General features: G+C 40.2%; 1 protein-coding gene across 1 annotated transcript; it reads right to left on the reverse strand.

Moving 5' to 3' along the window:
- Window positions 1–152: 152 nt before the first annotated feature.
- ago4 (argonaute RISC component 4) lies at window positions 153–18,811 on the reverse strand. The gene is given in 19 exon segments (XM_051871673.1): window positions 153–2,292; window positions 5,215–5,414; window positions 5,504–5,605; window positions 5,956–6,090; window positions 6,735–7,050; window positions 7,667–7,826; window positions 7,899–7,917; window positions 7,919–8,084; window positions 8,186–8,319; window positions 9,769–9,897; window positions 10,097–10,216; window positions 10,309–10,456; window positions 10,566–10,653; window positions 12,045–12,179; window positions 12,270–12,406; window positions 13,298–13,479; window positions 13,572–13,692; window positions 13,889–14,060; window positions 18,611–18,811. Coding segments are annotated over 19 exon segments (2,592 nt in total). The 5' UTR covers window positions 18,630–18,811; the 3' UTR covers window positions 153–2,183.
- Window positions 18,812–18,947: the final 136 nt, after the last annotated feature.

Below are 18,947 nucleotides of genomic sequence, written 5' to 3' on the forward strand. Positions count from 1 at the left end.
GAAGAAAGTACCTCGTTTGGGTTGGAGCTCCCAAAGACCGGCGTCCTCGGCCCTTCAGCCCTACATCCGTCCCTCACAGCTACTGACATGTATGGAGAAAACTTTTAAAATCCCGGACAACATCGCTACTCGAAACAGTCTCACTGTATTGATTTACGCATTTTAAAAAAAAAAAAAAAAAAAAAAAAAAAAAAAAGATTCCGCGCCATAATAAATATTTCATAACAATACTCTGGCATGCAGGCGAGCACAGTTTAAATTTGAACATTTTTCCACATAGCCTAAAGAGCTAGTCCACCATATGCACATTCCCACTGATTGATACAAGCAAAATAAGTACATAAACAAACGGCAATAAGATTCCAACCAACAGCCACATCGACGATTACAGCTTTTAAATTGTTCTAGATTTTGGGTTATATTGCTTTGCAATGATATCATGATAGAAACTGTCATGTAACAATTTAGCGAACCACCTAAAAAGGACACGCACGATTCGAACTGGAAGCCAGTAACCCATTCCACACCTAAAACCAATTTATTGCATGTGACGCCCTTGCCCGTTTCCTCTTCTTTCATGGGGCCAGCGTCCACGCCAACGACAGGCTGGTGCTCAAACTCATTCATAGCAAACCTGCTGCTTTACGGATGGTTTATTACAAAAGGGTTTTTGGAGAGCGTCCCCCTGACGAGGCGTGCGCGCCGGAGACCCTTCAAACCGCAGGCTCGTGTCTTCATGTACGGTGTCCTATCTTTAATACGCAAGAGAAAGTTCATTCAGATTCAAGTTCATATACACACACAGAAGTAATAAAACACACTTTAAGTGTAAAATTCATATAACTGCCAAACATTGCTAACTCCTCCCTAAAAACTTCAGATTTGTCACTTCCTTTCCATTAACTTGGTATGGAGTTAAAACTCAAACTGATCATTTCGAACATGAAAAAGGACAAACCAAAGCAATTTGGGCCCTCGTTACCATTGCCACAAGAAATTAAGCCGTATAAAAAACCCACAATGCCTCCTAATTAGTTACGCGACCGATTTGCAGACAACTGATCAATATCGACATTAAAACGACAAGAACGACGATTATCTACTCTAACAAACTGTTAAAGTTTACCACAAAAACATTTATATTAAACTCTTACAAATCTGATTTGAATCTTATGTATAAATGCATAAAAGAAGGGAGAGTGCTGTATGTTGCAAGCCTAGCCTATCAGACGGCGCGTCCGTAACTGTGCAATGGCCATACCTTTAACCCTGTAAAATAAACATCCGAACAAGACGCATGCGTTTCCGGTCTCGCCACGGGCAGAATGGCACCTGTACCAAGCCCCGTTTGCCCATGGGTAATGCTACTGCTACACAAAACCATCAGCTTATGAAAGCCTGTTAGATCAAGTGGAATATGCTTATAGAGTTGTAAATATTTATATATTTTTTTTATACATCTATGTGTGTGTTAATATAAAAAACCAGGCATTTACAGCAGTTCGTTCCTAGATTTCCCTTTACAATTCAGTGGCTTGCCATGAGACATGAACTCACATTCACTCACACACTCTCACACACACACACACACACACGCACACACACACACGCGCACACAAGCGCACAAAACGGTAGCGGGTAATGGGCATGTATACCCAGGTCACCTCGTTTGTAAAAGACTGAGAGGAGAGTCCAAATACGACCATAAAAAGGATAAACAAGTCAACCCCCCCCCCCCCACCCGGACATGCAAGCCCCGCCCCCGCCCCACCCCAAAAGACATGTGACAAGATTCAGCCAATGGCGGCTTGAGGTAAAAGTAGACAGAGTCCAGCTTAGCTAAGAGAGCCAGAGCTGCCCTGACCAATGGCGCAGGTTTGCTCACACTCAGTGTATATTACAAATTAAAAACATTCAAAATCAAAACAAGAAAAGAAAGTGTTAAAAATGGCTCAAATTGATTTTTTTCTCTGTGCATTGGAGGCAGGAAGCCTCTCAGTGCAGGACTGCTGGTAGAGGTTGGTTCTTCTGAGGCCGACCGATTTCGACTGGATTGACAGATGGCCCCCTGGGTTCAGAACTGCTTGGCTGCAGACGACGACGCGATAGAGAAACAGGAAGAGGAAGAGAGAGAGAGACAGATCGAAGAGGGAGTGTAGAAGTGCGTCTCCTGCTGGCTGACGTCAGGCGAAGTACATAGTGTGCTGGGTATCATAGTGAATCTGGACCGCCTTCGCCAGGGCCTGAGGGTCTCGGCCGTTACTCTGTCCTGATACGTGACTGCCTTCAGCGCTGCAGAGAGAAGACGACACAGGAAGCATTAAAGAACACCTATTCTGCTTTTTCACATCTGTCTTTAGTGTGTAATGTTGCTGTTTGAGCAGGAAAAAGATTTCCCTCCAGCGGGAGTTCTTCTCTATATCAGTGTCAGTGTTTCTGAACTCCCTCCATTGTAGTCTTGAGTTTTCTTCACAATATTCCTCATTTGAATAATTCATACGCAGAATAAAGGGGCGGGGCCTGGTTGAGTTAGTTAGTAGTGTGTTGAAACTGGCGGTTATGGTAAGGGGCGGGACATTTCCCAAACGCCAATCACAACACACTGCTCCAGCCGACCAATCAGAGCACATTGTGCTTTTCAGAAGGAGGGGCTTCACAGAGACAGGAACTAAACAGGGGTGCGTTTCCCGAAAGCATCGTTAACCAACTTTGGTCAAAGTTCCATCGTTAACAACAGTTGAACAATCCGGCACAAACAGGTTGGAACTACAGCAGTTTCTTGTTAAAATGACATGTGGAATTAAACAGATCATGCTCTTGGGCACAATAAGCAAGCTAACATTCAGCACATTCTATATCTTTCATCCAATTTAAATAAATAGAGACATATACACACACATTTTAATCTATATATTTTAGCATGGGAACCCCAGAGAATGACACACGAGGGAAACTCAAATAAAGCAAAACAACAGCGGACAAAAACAGTGAAGTTGTCTTTGGTTCCCAACAGATACTGCTGACTGAATGAACCACATGTGCTGTATAAGAGAGTAAAATACATGTTTATGTGATTTAAAAACGAAAGACTTTTATATATGTAAATTAACTGTAAAATATAACATCAGGGTTTCTGCAGGTTTTATGAAGGTAAATTTAAGACATTAAAGAACAATTAAAGGGAACTCAATACGTCAGTATGTTCTCTAAATGTAAATGTCTAGAGAGAAACAACAATTATATCAGAGTGTCGTAAAATACGACTTCCAACAGATATCCATTAATGCAGTCCATCATCCATCTGGACCGACTGCATGAATGCATTTGCTTACTGGATCCTTGGACTGAAAACGTTCTGAGTTTAGCGGCTTTAACCCTCTACCGCATGGTGTTGCCATATGGCAACATACTCTTTGCGTTCATTTCCTTGCCACTGTCTCTTGAAGAGAACATTCTCGTTTTTTTTTACTGGTAAGAGAAGACCTTAGTTTAGCCAATGATGTGCTTTGGTTAAGTCACATGACATGCAATTTTTTTCTGTGGCGCGATTTCTGACAGACTGCAGTCTCTTGTCGGTAGTTGCTGAAAGCAAACTAAAACGTCAGTAACAAACAAGGACCCGCCCATGTCATGTTCACAAAAAAATTGGTAACATCATCTCAGGTAAGTTATGATGACATATTCACCACTCAAAAAAGTTATGAAAATAGTTTTTGGTAAATCGATAAAATGTCTGTGTTGCCATATGGCAACACTGTGCAATAATGGAATGACATTATTGTAATAGGTTAGCTAGCTAGCAAAGGTCAGCTGCAGTCTGTTAAGCTGTAACAATAACAGCATTAATGCTAGTGATATAATGTTGATTAGTTGTTAAACTGCCATGGCATTTGTATTATGGATTAAATCAACATCGGAGACTTGCCTGCCCACTGCCACCACAGCCAGTACTACTGGCCCAGACCAACCACTGGCCTACCATGGTGTCTCAAAAAGGCAGGTGCAAGTGGCTGTAAGTGTATCGTTAGTGTGAAGTGCACCAAATGTGATGTGTATCTGTGCCTCACCTCTTAAAAAATGCTTTTTGAAGCTTCGTACAGAAAAAAGGTGAGGTTTCAAGGATTATGGGGGGTTCATGTTCATAACCTTCCTCTCATAAGATTGCGTAATGTTGAATTTTCATGAACTGCAATGTTTTTGGTTTTATGCAATGTTTTATGATACATGATGAACAGTATTTTTTTGTCTAAATTTGCAATTTAAGTAATATTCATGAAAAACGTAATGAAATTCAAAGAATATAAAGCATTATCCAGCAAAAGAGAATGGAATAAATAAAAGCACACGATGTTGGAAAATATGTATAAGGTGTTGTTTAAAATTACTGCTAAAGCTTATAATAGCACCAACTGATTCAATACAAACAACATTTCTGAGGAAAAATATTAACTATATACACTTACACTTATTCTAAGTTATTTCCACTATTGTACGTTGTTGCCATATGGCAACATATAATAAAGTACCTTAAAATAATATTTTTTTCCAAAATTTTTTTTTACAGCACTTCAAGTTAAGCCATCCTAAGAAAAGAAAAAGTCAAATATTTTTTTCTATAAATGTATCATAATGCGTGCGGTAGAGGGTTAAATGATCTGATCGCAAACAGATACGCCAAAACAAAGCTGCTTTCAATTTTTCATTATTATCATTTCTACAATAAATGCATTGATTATTCGACTTCATGTGTTGAGTCTTACGTTTTTGCAAAGCATGCATGACTGTGAATTTAAGACTTCCTGCTCTGATTTAAGACCTTTTAAGGCCTTCATTTGTGGAAGAGCGAATTAAGACTAAGACTTCAAGATCCACAGAAACCCTTTTAAATACATTAATTACGATCTTGAATTAATTAATTAGCAGAAGTCATTACTCGTCCTCCTGCACGTGACGTCCAGTTTCAGGAAACAGTCGTGACTAGTTAGTTTCTACAACGATACATCATCTAGCTGGTTAAGCAGTGCGTTACGCTGTTGTACGGAAAACTCACCAGAGCGTTTCTGACAGACTGGGAAGAGAGGAGCTGCAACTATGTCAAATATGGGAAAAATAATGTGTTTTTTGAACATTCAAGCATGAAAACCTGTTCTAGAAGAGCCCAAAAACATCCATTGGTTAACCTCACAAGAACTTCCTATTTTAGTGCTGATATACCTGTCATGGTCTTTGTCCACTAAGTGGTAACGGGCACGGAACGCCACGAGCCGGGCGTAGTAGGCTGGCGCTGGGATGGAGACGGAGCGGGTGCAGCGCACGTAAGTGTGGCAAAGCTGGTAAGTCAAGAGCTGCAGTTCGTCGGCGGTGAAACAGTTGTCATCCCACAAGACGTGATAGTGAGAGGGACGGCTAGTGCCCTATGGGAGGAAAAGGAAATGCAAATGCATGAAAAACCATGATGGACAAATGGATAAATCAACAAATAAGCAACTGTTCTGCGACTCACCTGGATTCCAGCATGGCTGCACAGGTAGAAGTCAAACTCTGAGGGGTGTGTGATGGTGCTGTCCACTGTAGTGCCTGCTGGGACATTGCCACTCTTCCCGACCTGAGGCAATGCAAAGAAACTTGTATGTAAGATCGATACGCAACTGTTCAAAAGTTTGGGGTTGGTAAGATGATTTCTGAAGGATCATGCGACACTGAAGACTGGAGTAATGATGCTGAAAATTCAGCTTTGATCACAGGAATAAATTACACTTTACTATATATTCACATAGAAAACAGCTGATTTACATTGGAATAATATTTCACTGTTTTACTGTATTTTTTGATCAAATAAACAGCCTTGGTGATCAGAAGACTTTCAAAAACACTTAAAATATGTTACCGACCCCAGACTTTTGAATGTTAGTGCACACTAAACAGTGTTCATCACGAACAACAGTGGAAACTCACCCTCTCGGCTTTATCAGAGCAAAAGAGGCGAGTGTGGTGACGTTTCTGCACTACGATGTAGGTGATTCCTGGTCTGTAATCCTCTTCGAGACTGATGCAAGCTTTCCTGATGGCGATTAGCTCCGGCCAGGCGACCTGCACAAGATGATTAACAATATTAACTGAAGAACAACAACAAAACATGAAATAACGTTTTTAAGACGGATAAATTACATTCAAATAAAACCAGCTTTCAAATATCATCAATGCAGTTTAAGTCTGAATTAAAGGCATAGTTCACCCAAAAATTAAAATTCTGTCAGCATTTACTCGCCCTCATGCCATTAAAAAAAAATCCATAAGACTTTCGTTCATCTTCAGAACCCAAATCAAGTTATATTTAATGAAATCTGAGCGATTTTTACAGCATTCAAATATCGTAAACGAAAGGTCAAACATGAGAACCAATGAGGTTCGTTCTCGTGCATAAAGTATGGTTGAGCTTCGCTTTATGTTCGTTGATCAATGTGAATAAAAGCCTAAATTAAATCTGTTCATCATATAAAGTGATCGTGTCTCTTCAGAACACTCTGTTCATATGGGTTTATTTTAAAATTTCTTTATGAACATTTTGTAGTGGGTTTTGGGTGAATAGACTTTAAAAATAGAGGGACAGAAATCTCTCAGATTTCATTAAAAATATCTTCATTCGTGATCCGAAGATGAACACAAGACATGCAGGTTTGGAACAACATGAGGGCGAGTAAATGACAGTGTGAACTCCATCTCTGATGACTCACCTGCTTCATCTGGCCCTCAGAAACTCCTCCGCGGTAGTAGATGATGCGCGTGGGCTTAAACCGGGTCGACTTGTAGAACTGAATGAGGAGCTCTCGCACCATGTTGGTGAGATCCTGAATGACCTCCTGACTGAAGAGCTGCTCCTGGGACAGATCCTGGCGTGAAGTCTGCACCCGCACGGTGGCACAGTAGCGGCTGGGGTGTCCGTCCATGCTCCCCACCACCGCCGCAATGGACGGCTTCTTCCCGTCGCCCGCGGGTGGGTGAGTGACATCCGCGCCCAAGAAGATGACCGGCTGCTGGAACACAGAGGGCCTGACGGACAGAAAGAGAAAGAGTTGGAACGAACACGTCACAATATTCCTCATTTAAATAATTCATGCGCAGAATAAAGGGGCGGGGCCTGGTTGAGTTAGTTAGTAGTGTGTTGAAACTGGCGGTTATGGTAAGGGGCGGGACATTTCCCAAACACCAATCACAACACACTGCTCCAGCCGACCAATCAGAGCACAGTGTGCTTTTCAGAAGGAGGGGCTTCATAGAGACAGGAACTAAACAGAGCGTTACTGACAGACTGGGAAGAGAGGAGCTGAACAATGGAGAATATGAGGAAAATAATCAACCTGTTCTAGTAGAGCCAAAAAACACAATCAAGACATAATATGGACTCTGGAAAGTCTACGATAGTCAATCCTGTTGCTAGGTGACATGGTTATTTTTTGAGTGGACTAAAAATGCAAGCATTTTATTGCAAGCATTGTTTGGGCCACACTCTCATTATTTACATTTGATGTTTCAATCTGAATCACAATAGAAAAAAAAGTGGATTTGATCAAACTCCAACCCAAAGATGACATCTGAATCTTTTCTTTTGTAAACTTCACTGTGAAGTACTATAGACAGCTTTTATAGCATAATAAACACAACCCACCTCTGATGTGGCACCAGCACATTGTTGATGCCCCCTAGTTTGGCGTTGATCTTCAGACAGAGGTTGGACAGCGTCTGAGGGGACGTCTTCACCACGTTTTTCACCTGCACGCACTGAGTGGCCATTCCCAGCAGAGTGTCTCCCACACGCTTCACCTCCGCTGGAGAAACACAAACACTTCAGCATTACAGTGTCAAATTCTCTGATATTTCTTTGCTTCCAGTCCCTTTACCATAGACAGGTGTTTTCCCCTGGCAGAATGACCACAATGAGCTGTAGTCCCACGTAAGACATCTTGAGATGCTTGAACATGGGCTCCACGCTGTCTGCGCCCTGGGCGTACTTGCAGAAGCAGGGCTGGCCTTGGATCGGCATCCCGGCGTCCTTGGAGATCTTGCGCAGCTGGTCGGTGAAGCTCCTAAAACACAGAAGAATCTTTAACAAAGCACCTCACATAGGTGAAAACATGAGAAACATACAGGAAAATATAAAAAGAGGCAATAAGAGAGCAATCCTTACTTGAGCAGATCCTCTCTGCATTGTTTCTGCGGGGCGAAGCAGGCCACGGCCCACACCTTGATCTCAATACCCGCATAAAACTGCTTTCCCCTCATGTCCCAGACACCCTGGTTGGGTGTGGCCACCGTCTTGTTCTGAGGAGAGAGTCCCTACACTCTTAGTGAACCCCTCGGCTCGTCACCTGATACACACTCTACCCAACATCCTCCACTGTCAACCCATCAAACCCAAGTCAACCCATCTCTGCAGGCCTGGACTAACAGCAGACAGTAGCGTACGCAGAAAGACCCACTCCCAACCTCCTTATTGGTTAAACACAGAATGTTTTAATAATGTAAGAGTTATAGAAAGAAATTAGTCTAGAAATGCAGTACAAATCAGCTGTAAAGGTTAAGCATGAAGCAAGTAATTAATTCAGTAACACATCATTTATTTATGTATTTAGGAATGCATCTGAATGTCAATACAGGAGTTATTTGAATTTAATACAGTAAAGAACCGCTCCAGTGTTCAGGGTTTAAAGGTCAACAGTAACAATTCTAAATGTTGTTTAAATATAATGAATATATTTTAATATAATATAATCAAATATAATAACATTACAAAAAAATAAATCAAATAAATATAATCAAAAATAATATAATCAATTATTATATTATATTCAAATAAAAAAATAACCAAATATAAAATACAATATAATCAAATATATAATGTAATAAAATATAATAAAAAAAATTAACAATACAATACAATATAAAATGTAATATAATAAATTGTGTGATTATATTGCATTATAAAATAAAAAAAATAAAAATAATAACATAACAGGAAAAGCCCTGAAGACTGAAGCATCAAAACATACTTTAAGATAAACGTTTCATTTAAAAGCACTCAAACACACAAGCAAGATGTTAGTGATAACAGTAACTCAATTTTTAATTGAGCTCATTAAATTAATTAGTGACAATGTTGACTGTCCACACATTTAGTGCACAGTATAAGTTAGTGACAGTGATTAAGTAAAATGTGATGTTGCAGATCTCTTTACATACAAGTGTTTCTACTCAATCAAAACAACTGGTTCTGTTTGCAAAGAGAGAGCAATCACTCAAGAAGTTATTTCATAGGAACGAAGATAAGACTCTACTGAGAGGTTAAAAATATTCCCAGATGAACAATGATGCTGCTTCTCTAGTGATGAGTAACATCTCACATCCATTAGTGGAAGTTAAAATGAGATGTTAATGTACAGTTTTAGTCTCAAGCAATAGCAAAGAGTCCACGATCGGAGGACTACAGTAGCATTCATCACGATGATCTAGTCGAGTCTCAACATCATCTGAGATGTTAAAACAGATTTGTTTCAAGCTGCTGAACAGCATTAACCAAAACACACCAGTGGAGTCTGATCATTTTTCCTTTGGTTAGTGCATTCATCCCACGACAGCACCCACACACACACACACACACACACACACACACACATGCACACACACACAAACCGCTCCCGACCCACCCGCACTCACCGGCACCCGAGCCCCAGTACTCACCCTGCTACAGTCCCTCCCAGTGTCTGTACTCACCCGGCCCCCATACTGAAGCATGGGCGCTGGGAGGACCCGCCCAGTCACCTCGGTCATGTCATTGTGCACCACGATACCGAACTCTTTCAGGTACGGGTCGGGCCCGCCCACCATGCTGTTGCTTTTGACCTGGAAGGATTTACAGAAGCTTTAGTGGTGAAAGCAGTCAAGTTACATTATATATGAAGCTACATTATATATAAATTTTTTATTTTTAAATAAATTATTTTTTTGTAATAAGTGATTGGCTCCTTTAACTTAGCTAGACTTCCATTCTCACAGTCTCATTATCGACCATTGTGATTTCTCTCCTTCATTTTCCACTCACCAGTCTGCTGATCTCTTCCTGTCTGTCTGGGGCGGAGCGGGCCGTAGCTTTGATCATGGTCGAGGTCTGGTTATCTGTTAGCTTCTTTATACAGCGCTGTCCTGCCACTATGTTACAAACCTTCATGGAGGACACAAGACAAGAGTCAGAGCACCACGTCAATCACATTCATTTCTGTACATGTGAAAGCTGGGAAAACGCCTGGCTCTTACCTCAAGGGGCAGGTAGGTGTGCTTTTGTTCCTGCCCCACCTGGAGGCAGGGCAGATGGGGGTATTTGAGCTGCAGGCTGTACTTTTGTTTGAAATACTGGGCAACGGTGCACTCCATAGCTTGTCCGTTCTCGAGCTGCAAAGGAAATCTGCAGGAACGTGCAGAAAAGAAGAGGAAATGTAACTAGTGGGTATATAATAATGCATAAATAGTATCACATTTTTAGCAAACACTGATAAAACATTAAAGACACTGACGTCTGATGGCTGGCAGGGCGGCGCGTGACGTTACACACACGGTACTTCCTCTTCATCTGGCCGCAGTGTGTGACCTCCACTTTCAGTCCTAAACACACAATGACATTAACTCAGCGATTAAATACACAATCAGAACTGAAGCAGTCTTGGCCCTTGATGTAGTGCAAAATAATTAATACCTTTAATCAGCAAGGATGCATTAAATTGACCAAAAGTGACAGTATAGACATTTATAATGTTACAAAAGATTCTTTTTCAAATAAACAGAACTTTCTATTCGTCAAAGAATCCTGAAAAGTAAAATGTATCAGTTTCCACAAAAACAATATGAAGCAGCACAACTGTTTTCAACATCTGCTTTGCACCACAGGAATAAATGACATTTTACAACATATTAGAGCTGCACAATTCTGGATTAATTAATTATGATTTTTTTTTTTTTTAAATAGATTGCGATTCTCCCACGATTCTGAACAGACAACTAAACAAAACATGTAATTTACTAGAGATTCTGACAATGTTTTAATTGCTGTAATTTTAAAGATATTTAATTAATTGGAATTAATTATGCTTTTTTAAATTGGTTTCAGTGAATGATTCAATGACTCACTCATAAAGACTTCACATGTTTCATTACTGGATGAATCAGTGTTTTTGAATGAATCTGTTGAATGAATGATTCAATGACTCACTCATAAGAGGCTTGTTCGAGATGCACTGGCGCTGCGCACACCGATCGGCGTATGACATCACAGTACCGCGAGAGCGTTTGGAGAGCATACGACTCCTTCTGCTTTTAAGTCGGTACTTTGATGTCATATGCCGATCATCCGACCAGCGCCGATGCATTTCGAACAAGCCTAAAGACTTCACTTGTTTCATTATGAGATGAATCTGTTTTTGTACGAATCTCTTGAATGAATGATTCAATGTCAAATAAATTTAAGTCTTTTGTCGCCACCTACTGGTGTAACGATGTAATAGAGAAAATCACCTTTTGAAGCAACTTCAAATAAAGATTGTATCAATTTTGATCGCTACTGTAGACATCAGTGTTTATATCTGAACCGTAAACGTTTATCCCTGTGATAATCTGAATTATTGTAAGACAGAAATAATGTTACTGTGTGGTTGTTTGTGAAGCTGTTTCATACCTATATATGACACCTGCTCTCTCTGGGTCAGCGGCAGCGCCAACTCAGATCCCAGTGTTCGCTGTGATCGTACTTGTTAAAGGTTTAATAGACAAATTGGTAATTGTGCAGCTCTACAATATATTACAATTGAAAGTACTTAAATTATTATAACTTCATAATATTACTGTTTTTACTGTATTTTTGATCAAATAAATGCAGCCTTGGTGAGCAGAAGAGCCTCTTCAAAAACATTTTTTAAAAACATCTTACATACCCTTAAACTTTTGAACAGAAGTGTACTTCCCAGCAATAAATGACATCATGAACCTGCTTCAATCCTCACCTCGGATCTCCTTGGTGAACTTGACACGTTGTGAATCTGTGAGGGGTTTGGTCTGCTCATTGATGTTCTGGATGTCCAGAACCTCACACATGAACTCGATGACGGGCTGGGCTCGGTAGAAGGCTGTAGCTGACACTGGAGTGTGTGTGGGGGAAAAAAAAAATCATTAAAAATGGCCAACAGATGCAAAGTAACACAGAGAAAACTTTGGAAGACAAAACATACCATCTATGTTGAGCATCATGTTCCACATTGCTGGACGGACCGACTGATGGAAACCAAACCAAACCTCCCTCCCTCCTCCCAGCGGGTGATAGTATCCCTCTGGTGGTGAGAAGAAGGAACGACCGACTGGAGTGTACCTGTGTCAGAGGGTGCCAAAGATGTCAGGTCCGGGAAAATTTGAGCTTACACAACTCACATGAGCAAAGAGTCAAAGATTTTAGGGTGTGTTCACACTTCTAATTCGGTTCTCTTTATTATTTTGGTCCAAAGAAGAAAATGATACATTCTGTCCTGGTTCAACAATACAAAACAAAAAACAGTTTTTATGTTGTATATTTTGTGACAGAACTTGCTGAACATCTGAGCTACATGCGCTTGTCGTATTGTTTCGAATCAGTGATTCTGAGTGCGCATCAAACTGCCAAAGTCATGTGATTTCAGTGAACGAGGCTTTGTTACGTCATTATGGTTTCAAAATTTCAATGGTTCTCTTTGAATCCATGAACAAGCATCTATATATGATTTTTACCAGATCTCGGATCAATTTTATAAAATTGTAGATATTTAAATGACATCTGTATAATGAAAAAAAAAAAAATGAAGAGTTGTCTCTAATTGGTAGGATTAACCAAGCTCTGCATAAAACAAACAAAACAGGCCCTATGATTTAATAAAATAACATATTATAAAGACAATTCATATTTAATGGTTGCAATTGTTCAGGAAAAGGTGTTTTACACTGTTCTCACCAGCGCTTCGAAACAGTGACTCATTTTGAAAAACATTTGGTTCAATTGATTCAAAGTTTCATTTCTCCCACATTACTACATCTTGTGACATCATCACATCCTGTTTTAGGTTCATTTAGATGCCTTTGCTCCATGCTGCGTTCATATTTCAGACGAACCGCAACAGATTTTATTGGAAGTGGACCGAGACCCCAAAACACACTTATTCAAATGAACCACACTAACAGAGCAATCGCACCAGAGCTCGTTTTAATCGAACCAAACCTGCCAAGTGCTTACCGCATGGAGGGCAGGTGACGAGTGATGACATCCAGAGCCTGAACAGAATCCTCCGGGACCTCGTTCAGGTGACCGGACAGAGCTTCCAGGAGCATCTGCAGACTCACCACCGACACCCACTGCAGAGACACCTTGAAGGTCTGATCCTTCCCCTCGCCTGGCAACGTCACCTCCAGATCCACCTGCAGAACACGTCAAGAATGTTCGAGTTAAAAGGAGTTTAACACAATGAAAAGTAGGTACATTATTAGACATTTGTTCACGCTTTCATTACCCGGTCCCGGCCGATGGGTAGCGGATGCGCCGTATACATGTTCCTCTTGCCATCATACCCAGGCTGCCTGTCCCCAAAGATCTGCATCTTAAAGTGTCTCACCATCGTGTCCACCACCTCTCTGTGGAACAAAACAGAACCCAACCTTAAATACACGCAATAACAGATTTTACACTGCTAATTATAGCTGAATTAGTAATGTCAATTTCCACAAATACATACCCTAAATAATTAAATAAATACACTATTATTCAAACATTTAGGTCAGTAAGATTTGTAAGTCTTTTTGTATATTTGTATATTATAATATTATGCACCTGTTGACCCTGCGGGGTCGCTTTTCAGGCTTGATGTCGATGTCGTAATGGTAGACGTCGATCTTGGGGATCTGCACCTGGAAGTGATTGGCCAGCAGGCGAATCGGCTTCCCCACCGTACCCAAGCCGGGCCGGCGCGGTGGCTGGAAGAGGGAGGGAGGGGCAGGCGGGCCTGGAAGAAAAACAATCGTTCAGTTCAGATGAAGCCTAAAGACAAGTCTGAACCTTCTTTAACATCCTCCACTGAGATCTGACACACACCGACATGCCCTTTCCTTCATGAAAAAACAGCATGTCCAGCTTTCAGACTGATCAACAGGGAAGAACAGACAATGACACAGATACTAACGACTTAACAAGGCGACATGACATCCACCTTGACCTTTAACCCACCAATGGAGTACAAAAACCACCAACAAAATACGGAACAATAACAGCCTATCATTAATGTCCCGCCTCCACACAGCCCCACACGATCCGTTGGACAAAAGAGTGTGTGTCCACCGCAGACAGACGGCAGCAGGGTCACATGAGGGGGCTGCGATGATGCGATGATGACATCACAACCCAAAGAAACACTTGTCTGCTAAAACTAACTCTTATAATAAGACCTATGCCAAAATGTCTTAAAGTCCCCCTGTAGTCAATCATTTTATCCCTTAAAACTCTTTGATCACCAAAATGACATTTAAATGCTTTTTTCCTCAAAAAAAAAAAAAAAAAAAAAAAAAAAAAAAAAAAAAATTGCTTGAATGTAACTCTACACACTTGCCTCATTTAGTACACGCGGTTCTATAAATATGCAAATTAGCCCCGCCTCCACTCACACCGGTCAGAGATCCACTCATTGACGTGATTGGTTACAAGGTAGTTTTTTGACATCAGAAACACCAGCGATTTCAAACCACGCTTTTGAGACTGTTTTTTCACTGCAGTTTTAAAGAGAAAATACTCAGAAATGGTGTTGACATGAATTTGCACATGGTTTATCTTGAAGCATATTAAAAACACCACATAGACATATAAACAACATTAAAAACTTGATTTTCACCACAGGGGGACATTTGGAATTAAATTCAATACTATTTAGGGCCCTATGATTTCCGCAATGTGGAAAACACAGAAAGAAATTCAGAATCCAGTTGCAAAAGTGGAATTACCTGCATAATTTTTATTTATTTATTTATTTATTTTTTGCATATTTTGGACAAATAAATCAAAAGTACAGCTGTACACAAAATTATTAAAAAGGAATAAATTACACAATTTTTCTTGTTTAATTTTAACAGTAAACCTCATCTTTGTGCAGGAATTGTTTAATTTTCATTTAATTACATTTTAAAAGATTAAAATAAATTTATGCCTTCATTTAATTACCACCATTTTTGATAATAAATTTGTATTAAAAAAAAAAAAAAAAACACGACACAAAACAGAATTTCTAAAAACATAAATAATAATAATAATAATAATAATAATAATAAATTATTAAATTGTTAATGCATGACTTTATGATTAGTCATGCTTTTTGATTATTAAAAAGTTTAATTAAACAGTTATAATGGAATCCAGAAAAAAAAAGAAAAGAAAAAAAATCCAGAATTTGGGAATTTGAGGGGGATTTAAAAAAAACAAAAAAACAAATGTATTTCATTGGGCCCTTCTTTTTTAAACTATTAATAAATGGTTGTTAAATTGTAACAATTTATTATACATGCTTTTTGATTACTATCATTTAAATGTTAATTGTTTAAATCGGAGAAAAATTAAAACAGAAAACAGAGAATTTGGGACTAATAAAACAGAATTTGGGAAAATAAATAAATCAAATAGATTTCACAGGGCTGGACCCATCGGACACTGATCCGCAAGAAAGGCCCCAAATGATCCAACAGTCCTTTTAGGAGCTTCACTTCCTTATTTCAGTGTTTTTGGGGGATGGATGGTGACTGGGGCCCGTCAGAGTGATATGATGCACCTCTTTGTCAAACCGCTGTGTTTTGCAGGGGTCGAAGCCCCTCTCAGACCTACACGCTCCAGTTAGCAAGACAAGCGCTGGGAAGAACAATTGGGAGCCTCTAAACCGCTCTTCCACATACTGTCCGCCTATGGCTCCCCCTCCTCTCAATGCCAACAAAGCGCTCTCGTCTACAGCACGAACACGGCCGGGTGGAGACGGGGGAAAACCAGCATTCATCAAAAACCAAGAGGACTCTATATATAGGCTACTCAGCTGTTACACTTCACACCACTATGGGTGTCAGACACCGATGGCAGAAGAGGGCAGATACTGCCTTCAGACTGAAATCATTACAGAGCCTGGGCTTTCTGTGCTATCCTAATGCTTTCAATTGCATTATGGGTACAGTAACCCATGAACAAATAGGCACTGGATTGCTTATTTGATCCAGAACATCAAACAATGGCTTTGTGGTCTAGAAATCACTTGAAGTGTAAGGGCATTTACTGAAGACTAAAGTGTACACTATATAGTGTGTACACTATATAGTGTGTACTTTTCTTTAAAAACATTAAGCGAATCAGTATTCCACAACCAAGACTACAAATAGTAGTATACAACACTGTAGTCACGTGACGTTGCATGTGTAGTTATAATCTTAACATTTTAAACTCAGTTGAGTAAAATGTCAACATTGGGTGATTCCAAGCAAACATTCCATCAAAAAGAAGTTAAAAAAATAAGCTGCAATTACAGTTCATCACAGCAGAAGTGAAATATATTAATGTATTGCATTTTGTACACTACACTGAGTTATTTGTGTATTTCATGCATACAGAAAATCTGAATACTGTGCAAAGGAATATGAATAACTGGCAAATTATACAAAAACCAAGAGGACGTCAACTAGATTCTGCAGGTTAATTTGGCCATAAAAAAAGTGCACTAAATGCAAAAGTACGAACTGTGTTTGATGGCAACAGGCTTTTGCTGTGAGCTAAACGGCATAATAGACTTAAACTGAGGGGCGGCTGGACTAAAGATGACTCAGTAAAGACACGGGCAGATCACCTGGATTACACAGCGGACGCTAGACATGACAAAGATATGGATCCACGTTACCGGCACACTGAATCACATGATCAACATCATCAGATCTGCTGCAGATACTCCAACAGAAGAACTGCTGATCGTTCATACGTTTCCTCTTGATTTTAAGTAATTAAACAGTACTTATTAAAAGCATAATGCAGCAATGCAAGATTGTAAAATGTCATCATGAATAGTTGTTTCCAACACATTTTATTGCATTTAATTTTCCATTAGTGAAAAGTGAAATGCAGAGTTTGCTTAATGTAATGTTTGGCGGTGGTTTAACATTGCTCATTAGTTATGCAAATGACTACATTTTGATTAAAGATTGCAATTTTTCAGCAAATTATTTAAAATAAGACCAGTGGATCAATTATGGTAATTTTGACTTCATGTTGAGTTTAACAACCTTGATCTGTAGTAACAGGAAAAAACAACGCTGATGTTGATCAGCAGAGCCGCAGAACGTCAACAAACACACTTTATTGTGCCGCAGATCAGAATTATGCAACATCGACAAACATACATTGTCATTCTTGCACTTTGCCGGCAGATCTTTGTCCTGACCTCACATCTGGAGAATGGAAGTTAGATTTACAAAGAAAACATTCCCAAAACACACAACAATTGATTTTATTCTGTTAAATATAATGTTTAAACAATTTAACGCAGACACACTATTAATTTCCTTATGGAGTGTGCTCTCTAACAAGAGTCATTCACAAGGCTGTCCAATAAACAAACATAAATACACACATTACTGATTGGATAAAACTGAAGTTAATGAGCCAGAAGACCTGCAAGGTTAATGAAAAGCAACACTTGATGTTTTCAAAAGCACAAATGCATTAACTTTGTAAACAAACAACATGAAAACAAATGCAGCTCGTGCTCAAAAACGTGGCAATTTGATGAAGTCAAGGTGGACTAGCGCTTTAAAAACTGATAATACTGTACAAACATCGATAATTATCATGCATGTCACGGTTTAAGATCAAAACGAAGCCTATTTCTCAGAGGTCAGCGAGTTCATTCGTACACTGACAACGGCTGCTCGTCGAGTCAAGTCCGTGTCAGTGGCGCTTAAAGTCCTGTCAATCGTTATCCTCTGGCATGGTCAACATTTAGGCATAAACAAACGCACATGGGGATCAAACAAAGCGCCAAAAAAAAAAATAAATAAATAAAAAAAAACAGACCCGCGCGCGCCTTACTCGCGTTTCGCGCTCGCGCAACACATCCACAACAACATTTGTGAACTTCTGACTAACAAACAGTCGAAAATAAAACAGCGTGTGTCGTTTTTAAAACACAGTTCGTGTTGTTTATTATACAGGCTTGTTCACGGCAGACGCGGAAGGAAGATGCGTGTGGTTAAATCCCCACCACACAATGCCGTCCTGTCTTCCGCACTGGGCTCGAGCCATTTAACGCTCATTCAGTAATAAACACACACTTGTTGGCTTCACAAACACTCGTTTTCCGCGGTGGAGAGCGATTATCAACAGCTAGGTGTCGTTAGGACGGTTTTGACAAGCGAGCGCGACGCGATAGGGGGATTGTTTTCGTTTTTTCCGTTGAGGCCTAAACGAGCGCGCTGCCGCGGGCCCTGGTGAGGCAGCGCAACGGCCCGCACTACGCTGTCACACGGCTTAATTACCAGCACTTACCGGGTCCGAGCGCTTCCATGGCCGAGGGATCTCTCTCCGTCTCTGTCCCGGCCTGGCGGCTCCGTACCGACACTGAAATTGGGGGCGGTATCTCGAAGCTTAAGGTGGCTAATTTAAGAAATGGAAGGATGCGTAGATGTGTAGCGCTGTGCTTGCGTTGTCTTCTGAGTGATTTAAAGCAGATCCATGGGATTTGTAAGTGCGCATGCGCGGGGACGCGAAATTCGGTTGGTGGACGCGCACACTGACACTCAAAGGGAAAATGATAAAGGTTTGGTCGGTGAGCTTCACGAATCCACAGGCTCATCAAGTTGTTGTATTAATACATAATTTGATT

Source organism: Ctenopharyngodon idella, chromosome 19 (assembly GCF_019924925.1).
Source record: "Ctenopharyngodon idella isolate HZGC_01 chromosome 19, HZGC01, whole genome shotgun sequence".
NCBI classification, from domain to species: Eukaryota; Metazoa; Chordata; class Actinopteri; order Cypriniformes; family Xenocyprididae; genus Ctenopharyngodon; species Ctenopharyngodon idella.